At 36.0% G+C, this 14,405-nt stretch overlaps 1 protein-coding gene across 1 annotated transcript; it reads right to left on the reverse strand.

Annotated features, from left to right (window-relative positions):
* Window positions 1-129: 129 nt before the first annotated feature.
* On the reverse strand, window positions 130-8,198 carry frg1 (FSHD region gene 1). Its single transcript, XM_048197454.1, has 9 exons — window positions 8,008-8,198; window positions 7,790-7,854; window positions 7,534-7,656; window positions 3,171-3,228; window positions 1,672-1,786; window positions 1,439-1,543; window positions 1,153-1,244; window positions 592-702; window positions 130-377 (listed from the first exon to the last, which is right to left on the reverse strand). The coding sequence occupies exons 1-9, from the start codon at window positions 8,067-8,069 to the stop codon at window positions 341-343; spliced, it is 768 nt and encodes a 255-aa protein (XP_048053411.1). The 5' UTR covers window positions 8,070-8,198; the 3' UTR covers window positions 130-340.
* Window positions 8,199-14,405: the final 6,207 nt, after the last annotated feature.

Genomic DNA, 14,405 nt, shown 5'->3' on the forward strand with positions numbered 1-14,405 from the left:
TCATATAGGCCACGTATCAAAAGCCTACAAAATCAACACTGATGAAGAATAACCATGTTTTAGATTTTATTCATTCTATGTACTGTAAAATTTATTATAATTAAAATATGACTGATTAAACAACTGAGATTTTTTAATGACAATCCATTTAATTAAGGAAATTAATCACATTTACAATTCAATATTACACAAATTACTTCATCTCTAATAACAATATTAACTGTTTTTTTTTTTAAAAAGAGGGAAAAAACATTTTCTTGTGAACAGTTTATTTATAAAAATGGCAGAGATTCCATGACAACAAAATTAAAGCATAAAAAGAAAAAAAAAAATCCTGGTTTCACTTGCAGTATCTGTCAGCCTTCATCTTTGCTCTCCTAAAAAAAAAAGAAAAGAAAAACATTATTAATAATGTAGAAATGTTAGCATATTCACAATGTTTCATACACCATCTTCTATAATAAATCATCCAATAGGGAATATCAACAAGGCATGCCACCTTCTCTTCCATCTGAGGATGAGCTAAATTAGCAGGCTGTGCTCATTTATTATTCAGTATGAGGTTTTTCCTCCTGACGTCAGAGGTCTTACCTGTCCAGCAGTGCCTCGTGGAATTTTCCATCTGTTCTGGCTTTTTTCAGAGAACCGCTGTCTTCCTCATTCACCCTCAGCTTCCGATCCTGAAAACTCTGGAACTTCTTCCTGTAGGCAAACATTCACATAAACATTTTACTTTACTGAATGCTTAAATAAACAGCACAACTTCTGAATCTTACTGTAGGTAATAAACAGGCCTGTCACAATCATGAATGTTGTGCTGACGTTTAATTGTCATAATGATTTAATTCTGGTTTTTGTTCATGTCACTTACAGTGTAAGTGACGTTATTGGAACTGTATAACAATATAATATAATTATTATTTTATTACTTTGATGCTGTAAAAATTAAATTAATATAATTTGAAGAAAGACTTTGATTGTCTATCTTTATTTACAACTGTATTTTTTAATATTCTTTGGCAAAATGTGTTTAAAAATTTAAACTGCACAATTATTGTGGTTATCTCAAATAATTGTGATTAGACAGAATAACCACGATTAGACAATCAATCAATAATCGTGTCAGGCCTTGTAATAAATGCAAGCACTCACACATAGTTGATCTCACAGTTCTTGACATTACCCCTGTCTTCATCTGCAATGTCATCTTTTCTCTTCTCTTCTCTTTCTGTGCATGAACGGATCTGTGGAGGACAGATAAGCATGAAAAATAATGTTGATCTTTATTCCAGGAAAAAGTCAAGTGTAATTTGACAGCAGTAGCCTTGTGTTCAGATAAAATACATTGTCTGTGAATTATGATGTTCTTCAGATTACAACAACAACAACAAAAAAAATCAATTCATCTTGTTGTTGGCTGAGTTCAGGAGAGCTTCACCTTGATCATCTCCTCATCTCCAGCTGTCTTGTTTTTAGCCACTATGTCTCCATCCTCACTGTACGAGATAAAACTACTGTTTGCAGCAAGTAAGGCCAATTTACCCTACAGAAAACAAGAAAAAACAAAAAGAAATGAAATTATAAAAGCTGAATTCAAAACTTTTTAGCCAAATGTACCAATATTATTTTCAGTGTGACTGGTGAATTGATTTGACTGCCAGATTCACTCACATCCTGAAACACTGGTTCCCACTGCTCTCTGGAGCCGATGGCATCTGATCGACCAATCACAACACCGTCTGAGCTTATACCTAAATACTTCCCATAGCCTGACTTCAGCGCTATCCTAGAAACCAGCAAAACAGATGATAAAATTTAGTCACATCACATGCTCGATTCAAAAATCATTTAATTACCTATAGAATACAGTGCCCTCCACTAATATTGGCACCCTTGGTAAACATGAGCAAAGGTGGCTGTGAAAATAAATCTGCATTGTTTATCCTTTTGATCTTTCATTCGAAAAATTCTGCCTGGAAGAGGACGTGTGTCTAAATCGTTCTCATGCACGGTGGGGAGGAGAGTTTGAGTGGCCAAAGACTCTCCAAGGATCACAGCTAGAGAATTGCAGAAATTAGTTGAGTCTTGTGTCTCAGAAAGCCTAAAAAAAATTATCAAAGAGCCCCTACATCACCACATGTTTTTCAGGAGGGTTTCAAGAAAAATCCTCCTCACTCATCCAGAAACAAACTCCAGCATATTCAGTTGTCAGACAAGACTGAAACTTCAAATGGGACCGGCTTTTATGGTCAGATGAAACTAAAAAAAAAAAAAGTTTTTTGGCAGCAAACCCACCAGATGGGTTTGGTGCACAAAGGGATAAAAAGTACCCAGTGTCCAAATATACTGAATCTTTAATGTTGTGGGCCTATTTTTTGCTGGAGGTCCTGGACGTCTTGTTCAGATACATGGATTCTAGCAAATACCAAAATACATATATAAAAAAAAAAAAAAAACTGGACCTGACCACTTCTGCTTGAAATCCAATAATAGGCCGTGGTTGGATCTTCCATCAGGACAATGATCCAAAACAAACATCAAAATCAATACAAAAATGTGTCACTGAGCACAAAATGCAGCTTTTGCCATGGCCATCCCAGTCCCCTGACCTGAACCCTAAAGAAAATGAGTGGAGTGAACTGAAGAGAAGAAGCACCAACATGGAGCTGGAATCTGAAGGATCTGGAGAAATTCTTTATAAAGCAATGGTCTCTGATATCTTGTCAGCTGTTCTCCAAACTGGTCAGGCATTATAGGTGAAGATATAGATGAGCTGTTATCTTGGCAAAAGAATGTTGCCGGGTACCAATAATAATAACTGGGTGCCAATAATTGTGGCCAACATGAAACTAGAGAAAACATTTATTTCATAATGAGATTTTCCCCCCACTTTCCATTGTTTTACTTCAATAAAAAGTTAGAATATTATAATGTTTTGAAAGAAAGATCAAAAGGATAAAGATTGCAGATTTATATTCACAGCCACCCCTGCTCGTATTTACCAAGGGTGCAAATATTAGTGGAGGGCACTGTAATACATGGTGCATATGATTATACATTTAAAAGGTGCTGTTAGTGGTTGCAGCCTTTAAAAAAAAAAAAAAAAAAAAAACTTCATGTGTCCATCCCTACTCAGGACACCTAGTTATGGATATGGATATGCTCTTTACCTGGAGTCTGAGAGTCTGATGGCAGTGAACTGTTCAGGAGGATCTGGACCTTCATCCTCTGTAAACATAAGGCATATATATATTTGTAAACTTGCATATACACACTACCATTAAAACGTTCAGAGTTGGTAAAAAAAAAAAAAAGAAAAGTGTTTTTGAAAAGTTTCTTATGCTCACAGGCTGTATTTATTTGATCAAAAATACAGTAAAAAGTAATATAGTGAAATATTACAAGTATTATTACAAATAAACTTCTATACTGGTAAATGGAAACTATCATTTTTACGCATTCCTATTTGCTACAATAGGAAAAGAATCCATGATAGCGATTCTATGACTTTACAAAAGAGGAAGATGTCAAATTTGCCGTCACTCCCTCAGCCGTTCTATTAGAAAGCAGCATATCCTAGTTTTTAATGCCAAGGTAGTATAATACAAAGTATAGTTATAAATGTACGTATAAATGTGCTGCACAAGAAACATTTCTTCTTCTTATCAATGTTTAAAACGTTGTGAAGCTTAATATTTTTGTGGAAAATGATTTTTTTCCCCAGTATTCTTTATGAATATAAAGTTAAAACTACAGCATTTCTTTGTAACATTATACATGTCTTTACTGTCAATTTTGATAATTTTAAATGCATCCTTGCTGAATAAAACTATTAATTTCCTTCAAAAAACAAAAAACAAAAAAAATCTTACTGACCCCAGATGTCTCAAATATAACTGAATAATTTCCATGGCATCAAAGTTATGGCAAAATAATTATAATAACATGAAACAAAACTGAAAAGATCTGCTATAAGAATACTGAATACAAAGAAAGGCCTTGTAGATCTATAAACTACCCCCAACAATAATTTATTATACTGATGAGTCTAGCAGTATTTTAATAGTACTTTTTTCTTCAACCATGACTGCCTGAACAAAAGAGATCTGAAAGCTGATATTCTATTCCACCTGCTGTGGACATGATGAACTCATGCATTATCAAAGATACTGAATATTGCAAGAGCATTCCAGTGATATGCTCCAAAAATGTGTGTGTGTGTGTGCGCATCTAGCAGATTTCTTGCCTGGAGAAGTGTGGTAATCATACAGATGCATTGGTCATGAAGTGGGTGTCAACAACAGTTACAGTCATTCATTTCCTAATTTCAGGTCTCAACCACTAAATTAAATTGATTTTAGGGAGTGTGCACAAATTCAATGGTGCTTCCAGAGTGATGTAGAGACTGATCCTTACAGCCAACGGTCAGCGAAAAGCAGAAAATGAAGCTGGAAAGAAAACAATCGTAAACAACTCCTTCTGGTGACTCAACTATGAAATTGCTCTGTGCTTTGCATGAACGGCTGCGGTAATAGCAACTGACGATCCCTAACATTATTCAGGTTTTTAAATCCCTCCATACTGAGAGCAACAGAGAAACAGCAGCACCTAGTCATCTCTACTTTTGAGACTTATTTGTTCCGCGCTATTAGAGGGACCTTTTCAATTTAAAAGGCAATATAAAAGCCACACGGCATGGCGTAAAAAATACAGTGCAGTATAATTGCACAGAAAGAATTTCCTGTTGCCTGAAAAGACTGCAAATATATTGTGTAAAGTGTATTTTAAAACATAGGCCTTAAGAACGCAACATTTTATTTCCAATAAAGGACCTAGACTAGTTCATTTAAACTAACATTTTCTTCTTTCAAATCTCACCATTATATTAATGCACTTGTGCGTCATAAGCTGTAAGCAGCGGTTCATTTATTTAAAGGTGATACAGAGGATCTTTTCGTCGACTGAGAAACCAAAGACTGTTAGTGAGTTTTTGAAATGAGCGCATGCGTAAGAACAGCCCCCCTCCTTCACAGCTCATTTCGAGGGAACGCCTCCCAAAACTCGTGCACGAGTATTGGAACACGAGTGTTTACCACCGGCATTCGCTGTGTTGTGTTAGTGGATTCATTATGTCGGACTCACCGCAGGTAACTCATAATCTGCAGTTGTTACTCCTGTCTCCTGACAAAAACATTGCATGCGGCGCCTGTGGAGTGTGGAAAGTTACTGGAGCGCGCGGCCGTGCATGTCTTGCACAAGGAACGTCATGGCAGTGATTGACAAGCCAGAGGGCCAATCCGCACACGTCTCTCACAAGGAACGTCACGGCAGTGATTGACAAGCCAGAGGGCCAATCGTTTACGCGATAATCGCATAAACGATTGGCTGATGTTTTTAAGGCCCTACCTCGTGGGGCAGGGTAGGATGTTTTGAAGAGGCTCGCAATAGCCAGCTAGAATAGCAAGAGTAGAACGTCACGGGATGCCATCTCTTAGTGAAGTTCACAACATAATTTTGGGAGGAGTGAAAATCTTTCAATTAGTGAAACTCAAACATAATCTCAAGAGGAGGGAACCCTAATCTTTCAATTACATCCAGAGCATATAAGCAGCTACTCAGCCTGCTCTGGCATCAGTTGTTTCGATATCCCTCCACCTCCCCAACTCCACCACATAAATTAGGCATCTCATCTATCGTACTCCTCTTCCAGGCACTAGTAGTCCCTGGGGGGGTATATCCAAGCTCGAGTTGAAGCTGCTTCCTTGAGCCCCTCCACAGCGGACAGCAAGCCAAATACGCTTAACCTTATTAGCTTAAAGATTTTATGTGGAAACGAACTCGTGAAATTACGGTAATTATTATTATCTTCCCTCATTTTAACCCTCTGTCTGAAATTCTCCATTTTAGTGCTGTGGCTACTTTAAGTCTTGCCAGTAAACAGCAATGAATTGAATTGATTTCATGTACAGTTAATTTTGTAGAGGAATACAAATGTAACAAAGCTGTTTATAGCCGTTTCAAATACACACTGTAACAAAGCTGATGCCACAAAAGTTCTCCAGATACAGATTTTTTGACTGTGGACATTCTTTGTAACCTAAAAATCACTAATAATTTGCTCAACTAGCCTATAACTTTTTTAAGTAATCATGACATCGAAATGGACAATTCTTGTTTTTTTTTTTTTTTTTTTAACCCTCTACAGCACAGCGTTGCCCTCAGACAACGGAAAGTTTAAATGACAACAACCAACTAGAAAGTTCGAGAAAGTACCAAAGAACAGTCCAGTAAGATGTGGGACTCACTATCAAGCACCATTTAAAGGTGGGACATCCTGTTCTGACACATGGTCACAGAAGCACATGGTGTGAGAAGGCGGCAAGATTATTTGCTTTAGTAATAACTTCTTATTTAAAATGACATGAACTGGACATAAACAATGTGTGTGTGTGTATGAAGGTGTAGAGAAGCCTTGTGTCAAGTTTTAAGTTTTTATTTTTTTAATTTTGCATGTTCAGAAATTCAGTTTTTCTTTTTGTTGCCTCAGGGCAACGTTGTGCGATAAGGGGTACTTTGAGGATGTTTTGGACAATACCTCACATTGGCCATAATGTGTTACAAGAAGGGAATTAATTCTTAATTACAGTTCTGCATAGCCACATGGAACGCGCTGATGACGTGTGATGTCTGTGCGAGCAGGGTGCGGGGAGGTATGGAAATACGTATCTTAACAGGCAGGACGGACATAAGTTAACAGGTAGGTATAGGTCCAGACTGAATGCAATTACTGGACGAACATTTTTTGGTCATGAGAATTTTTAAAAAATATTTAGGAACATTTAAAATCATATTATATAATGTCATCATGACATATATTTTTTTATTATTTATATATGTTCCTTGAGGTTCACTTAAAATATTCAGTTTTTTTTTTTTTTTTGCACAAAATAAGTCATATTTGCAAAAGATTATTATTATCTTTGATTCTGTACCATTGTTGCACAATGTTGCCCTAAGGCAACAAAAAAAATATTTTAGAATGGGGAGTGGGGGTCAAAAAATGTTTTACCAATAAAATGTTCCCAAATGAACCAAAAAATGATGTGGAATATTTTGTGCCATCTACATGTGTGCAGTAGAGGGTTAAGGAATATTGTCAATCAACAACATTGTTCCAATCAATTCCCAATGGACAGTACCATCCTACTTTTTCCTGTTCGAGGTTTCACTTGGATATTCATCACAATCAATACTTTTTTTTCATGTCGATATTTTGAAAAATAAGTTAAAACGCTGGAATGAAAAAAAATGTTGAGTGAGCGCTAGTAAGAAATATGATGTATAGATGTGTTTAATTTATTTCAAATCTTAATTTCTTAAATTATTTAAACATACATGTATTTGTTTTATGATTTAGTGTCCGAAATCTAAACAAGACACAAAATAGGAACTAGGAGAATTTTATATAGCAAAACTGAGCTGCCTTGCAATTGCAACTTTTCAGGAGTAGAATGAAGCAAACAGAATCAGAACCTTTATGTGGAGCTCCTACAGTGAAGAGTCCAGTGTCCAGTGCATGAACATAAGAGTTGCTGTGCATCTCTATGGCCACTGTGCCTGTGATCTCTCCGAAACTCTTCACAGACCACCATCCTCCTGATGAGACACATTCAGAAACACACATAGGCTTATAACATGCATCAAACAAAGATAAAGCTGTGAGGCAGATCATACAACATTTACAAAGACATAAACTGCACTAGTCAAATTCTATAGTGACAGCACATACCAACAACATCCAGCTTGTCCTCTTCATTGTCTCTTTTTCTCTTCTTGTCCTTCTTTTTCTTCTTTCTGCACAATACGAAAGTCGCAGGTCATTTATATTAGGAGAAATAATTGTGATATTAACAAAACTCTAACACAGCAAAGCTATTTACATCAATTAGAGCAATAACTGTAGAATCGATATATTTTGATGAACGCAACACAGAACGAAAGCCTTACTTCTTGTCGTTTAACCCTTTTAGGACCAGCTTGGTGGACTTTACGCGTGAGTACTCTGTCATGATCACACAAGGTTAAGGCAATTGAATTAAAGCGAACCTGTGGGATATCATACGTTGTTATTTACACCAGGAAAGAGTTTAGCAACAGCTCTGCGTGTATACGGTGGCCGAGAGGACCCGCACTGAAGACGCGACTGTAATAAAGTGCGACATCCATCGGTCGGAGAACGCACTGCATGAGCTGTTTCTCTAGTTTAATTTGATGCTTTGTATTTATGATAACTTCAAACCCACATGCTAAAACAGTTATGGCTGTTTGGGGTGGGGATAGTTTTAACAGTTTATTAAAAATGTTACAACCTGAACCAACCCCTATATGATTCCACTGAGCCCAGTTATCAATCACATCCTCTGTTGAGGCAGGATGATTTTTTTTTCTTTTTCTTTTTTTTTTTTGTTGTTGTTGCGTATCTAGGGATTTATTCAGTAAATTTATTTCCATCATAGTTTATGTGCATGTCTTCTTACCAGAAAAATATCTGCCTCAATTGAATGCACAAGTTTTTCCATCCATTATTTTTTATGCAGTATCTCAAAATGCACTTAAAAATACAGTAGGTGGATCTTGGAAACATAGCTAATTTTTGGTTATGCAAAAATTGGATAGTGTGGGTGTTATTTCAGCAAATTACCTCTCAGTGTTGCATCTATCCCCTGCTAGTGTTACAACTCATCCCAGTAGTGGGGTATGTACACTGAAAAAAATGATTCGTTGAATTTACTCAATTTTTTTTTTCGTAAGTGGTTGCAATCAGTTGATTTTATTTAAATTTAAACAAACACATTAGGTTGAACTTAATCAATTTTATTTAGTTACCTTAGTATAAAAAAATTAGTAATTCCACCCTTATTTAATAATGTTAATTCTACTTAACACATTTAGTTGGCCTTAGTATTAAAAAAATTAGTAATCCCACCCCTATTTAATCATGTCTACTTATTTATTTTACTATATATTTATTTATTTATGTTAATTCTACTAGTTAAGCATCTAAATGGGTTTTAAATGACTGTATGAGGTGCCCATAAATGGCTTTCAAACACAAAAAGACATTAATGTTGTAAACTTATCTTTAATGACTGACAATAAATGTAGCACACATGTTTAATAACAGTCAGTTTCTACAACATCCGTTCTGAAGAAATGTTAAAGGGTTAGTTCAACCAAAAATGCACCATGGTAGTCAATGGTGGGCGAGATCTGTTTGGTTACAAACATTCTTCCAAATATCTTTCTTTGTGTTCAACAGAACAAAGAAACTCATACAAGTTTGGAACAACTTTATGAGGAGTAAATGATGACAGAATTTTCATTTTTGGGTGAACTATCCCTTTAAAACATGTACAATTGGCCAATGGCCACACAAATAACCAGCCACAATTTATTAGAATGCAACTGCTAACAAAGGTCTGACGCTTATAACATTGCTCATATGTGAATTACAAACTGCACAACTCTTAAAAAAAATTGCTTACATTTCATGTAATACTGTTTTACACTCCTAGAATTTTAGGGGAGACCCTTTCAGAATCCATCTGCATAATTACTTTCTAAACAAATTCATTGATATATTTGAGTTCTTTTGGGTATGCCAAATTAAAGGATTAGTTCACTTTCAAATAAAATGTTCCTGATAATTTACTCACCCCCATGTCATCCAAGATGTTCATGAATTTCTTTCTTTAGTCAAAAAGAAATTAAGGTTTTTGATGACTTATAGTGGACTTCAATCGCCTCCAAACAGTTGAAGGTCAAAATTACAGTTTCAGTGCAGCTTCAAAGAGCTTTAAACGATACCAGACGAGGAATAAGAATCTTATCTAGAAAAAACAATCGGTCATTTTCTAAAAAAAATACAACTGTATATGATTTATATAAACAAATGATCGCCTTGCACGTGCTTCCGCCAAAACCAAATTTCTGTATTCTTCAAAAAGCTTACGCTATATGTCCTACTCCTTCCCAATTCAACTTACAGAAAAAACAGAACTGGCATGGTTCGTTCCGTAAGTACAATAGGGAAGGTGTAGGACATACCAGTGTAAGGTGTCGTTTAAAGCCCTTTGAAGCTGCACTAAAACTATAATTTTGACCTTCAACCGTTTGGAGGCCATTGAAGTCCACTATAAGGAGAAAAATCCTGGAATGTTTTCATCAAAAATTATTTCTTTTCGACTGAAGAAATAAAGACATGAACATCTTTGACATGGAGGTGAGTAAATTTTTAGGAAATTTTATTTGAAAGTGAACTAATCCTTTAAGAACATAGATTGTGCAACAGATTTGATCTGCCAAAGAATTACTTGAACAACAATTCCAAAATCTTCATAATGTCCAAGAACTCCTTTTTTAATCACGCACTTGCCCGTAGCAATGTTTGTCGTGTCTCTCAAGAAGTCTTCTCTTTGACTGTCCTATATTTAGATAAAAAGAAACTGTTATTAGACATTGATTGTGGTTCATAACTGTTTGACAAGTAGGGGTGGGCAATATGACCAAAATCTTATATCACGATATGAGTAATTTTATATCATGATAACGATATGGTTATTTTTGCTTTAAATGAGATTGATATCAATTTTTATTACCATTTAAATTTCATAATTCTTATCACCAATTTCAATATTCAATATTATACAGATTAATTAAAAAAAAAACTAATACTAGCCTTAAACCCTCAAACTGAACACATAGTGATAAAAAAGAGCAAAGAAAACAAACCACAAAAGAAAAAAGACAGAAGAAAAGAAAGAGCTACCTAAAAAACTTCAAGCAAAAGAAATACTACATAAAATGTATAAAGTAATCAAAAAACATTGCATAGTCTTTACTGTGTAAATTAAATATATATTTATTCTTAATAAAGTTACAAAAGAGAGCAGTGAGAGATTTTCTCCTCTTTGATGTTTGATTAGCATTAATGATGACAGCAGGTAAATTTGGATGCTGTCCTTTAAGACTGACTGCACCAATCCATTATACTCTAGCCTTGTCTTTCTCAACTGTACCTTCACTTAAGACATAATTACTCTTGTTTACTTGCAAATACTTGGTCACTTTGACACATACGTATGTGTACTTAACCATTCAAGCCCAATTCAGCACAAAAAGCACTCAGTCATGACATGATTACTCAAGCCATGATTACCTTTAAAAAAAAAAAAAAAAAAAAAAAGCCTGTTTGTCCTGCGCATTTAAATTCCCCTGTTCTTTAGAAAAATACAAAAAATATAGAAGCATACAAACACTCACCATGTACTCCTTCACTAGTCATCCCTCATCCTCACCAGGGTAGATACAAGGAGTTCTGAGGATAGCCTCTCTCTTTATATGGACATCACTTGTCTGTAAATATTACAAATTTGATTATTATTAAATCACAAAGTGAAAGTGAGCACTATAAATGCGTATGCGCACTAGTCTAACCTTTTAGACTACATCTCGTAGTGTATGCGTGCACTCTCTGGGTGTGAGAGACAAACCCGATAATGTCAGATCACACATCGTTAAAGGGATAGTTCACCCAAAAATGAAATTGCCGTCTGTCAGCCGTATAATGCGTGTCAATGGGAACTCCATCTATAAGAGTAAAAAAAACATGACAGACAACTCCAAATTAAACTCTCATGACGGCACATATACTAATACACCACTATGTCCAACTGCGTTCAGCACTCGGTTAGTGAGGTCTGATCGTGCTCTGACAACGGCAGTGATGTCTCGCGCACATACTTCAATGAGTAAAAATCATCATTTGTGTTCGACTGAAGAAACAAAGTCACCTACATCTTGGATGCTCTGGGGGTAAGCAGATAAACATCAAATTTTCATTTCTGGGTGAACTATCCCTTTAAAACGATTTTTATCACAGATGATAGCAAACAACAGTGATGTCTTTAAAGGGTTAGTTCATCCAAAAATGAAAATTCTGTCATTTATTACTTACCCTTGTGCCGTTCCACACCCGTAAGACCTTCGTTAATCTTCAGAACACAAATTAAGATATTTAAGTTAACGTTAGTTGAAATCCGATGGCTCCGTGAGGCCTTCATAGGGAGCAATGACACTTCCTCTCTCAAGATCCATAAAGGTTCTAAAAACATATTTAAATCATGTGAGTACAGTGGCTCAATATTAATATTATAAAGCCACGAGAATATTTTTGGTGCGCCAAAAAAACAAAATAACGACTTATTTAGTGATGGCCGATTTCAAAACACTGCTTCAGGAAGCTTCGGAGCGTTATGAATCTTTTGTGTCGAATCATGATTCGGATCGCCTGTCAAACTTCCAACGGCTGAAATCACGTGACTTTGGCGCTCCGAACAGCAGATTCGATACACTGATTCATTTGTGCTCCGATGCTTCCTGAAGCAGTGTTTTGAAATATTCAGAATGAAAATATTCTCGTGGCTTTATAATATTAATATTGAACCACTGTACTCACATGAACTAATTTAAATATGTTTTTAGTACCTTTATGGATCTTGAGAGAGGAAATGTCATTGCTCCCTATGAAGGCCTCACGGAGCCATCGGATTTCAACTAAAATATCTTAATTTGTGTTCCGAAGGTTATCGAAGGTCTTACGGGTGTGGAACGACATGAGGGTGAGTAATAAATGACAGAATTTTCATTTTTGGGTGAACTAACCCTTTAAGCGAGAATGCCGTGATCGGAGCTGTTTGTTGTGTGTCGTGGGTTTCGTTATAATGGAGATGGAATGTAAGCGCATAATCTACATGACTGAAAGAGCAAAAAGTGGGGCTAAGAGACAAAACCTTCTATGACAACTTTCAGTATCAAGGCGGATAAAAGAACGCAACCCTGCAAGCAACAGTTTCCCATGTTCGTGAAGTAAAAATGTTTATAGCTTTTTTAAAATGCTGGGGTTTGACATGCATTTGACCAATCAACGTACACTTACATCTCTGATAGTTCCTATCCTACTCTGAAGTAGGGCTGGGCGATATATCACATGCGATTGTCACGCGCATTTCGTCAGTAAAGCCGGTTCCCTGATTACCGCTAAATCGCCATCACCTGCTTTCAAATGGAGCGTCATTTGATAGACAGAGCCGTAGTTCACTGACAAGCTACGCAATATCGCGTTCATTATCGCAGATGAATCGCCTTCGATAATGAACGTGATATTGCGTAGCTTGTCAGTGATCTACGGCTCTGTCTATCAAATGACGCTCCATTTGAAAGCAGGTGATCGCGATTTAGCGGTAATCAGGGAACCAGCTTTACTGACGAAATGCGCGTATAGGGACATAGTATAGTTTGAGTCCCTCAATTGTCCTCAGTGTGAAAAGATGGATCTCAAAATCCTAGTCACTGCTGGAAAGGGTTCAAAAGGGTTGCAAAAATGCTTGAAAAATGATGAATCTGCAGGACATGGAGGATTTTTCTGAAGAACAGAGCTCAGTTTAACTGCTCAGGACAAACAAGAGACTCATGAACAACCATCACAAAAAAAAAAAAAAAAAAAAAAAAAAAACAGTCGTAGATCATCAGGTAACCACTTGAGAATCAATGGTTCACATACTTATTGAATGGGGTTATTTTAATAAATTAAGCTATTGTTTTGTCTTGTGAACTAAATGCAAACATCTTTTATGTAAAATATCTTACTCAGGACAGTACTAAACAAAAAATAACATGCATTTTTTATTATCCCTCTTATTTTATTAAAATAATTCTCATTTTCACAGATTCTGCAAGGGGTTCACATACTTTTTCATGCCACTGTAAATATTTTCGTACAGTGTTTCACAAAGTGCTCTGATTTCTGAAGATAGTATGTTGACAGAGACAGAATTAATGACAATACAGTATTCTTTAACTGAAATACGCAGTTCATTAATACTCAAAGGTGGACCATTCGAATTCAATAGCTGACCAACTAATAATATGTAGTTTTTTGGTCACCATGAGGAAAACAAAATCATATTTTATTAATATTAATTTGTGAAAAATGCAGAAAGTTTTCTGTTACGGGTTTAGGGGTAGGATATAATATACAGTTTTTTACAATATAAAAATCATTCATGTCTATGGAATGTCCCCATAAAACATAAAAACCCAACATTGTGTGTGTGTGTGTGTGTGTGTGTGTGTGTGTGTGTGTGTGTGTGTGTGTGTGTGTGTTTGTGTGTGTCACGCTTATGTTGCTACTACCATGGTTTTAAATCACAGGGTGTGTTGGAAAGGATAGGTTATTGCCAGATTGGTTATCAGACTGAACAGAGAGAGAGGGAGGTAGAAAGAGAGAGAGAGAGAGAGAGAGAGAGAGAGAGAGAGAGAGATAGAGAGAGAAGCCAAGGCAGTGT

This window comes from Megalobrama amblycephala, linkage group LG7, assembly GCF_018812025.1.
Source record: "Megalobrama amblycephala isolate DHTTF-2021 linkage group LG7, ASM1881202v1, whole genome shotgun sequence".
NCBI classification, from domain to species: domain Eukaryota; kingdom Metazoa; phylum Chordata; class Actinopteri; order Cypriniformes; family Xenocyprididae; genus Megalobrama; species Megalobrama amblycephala.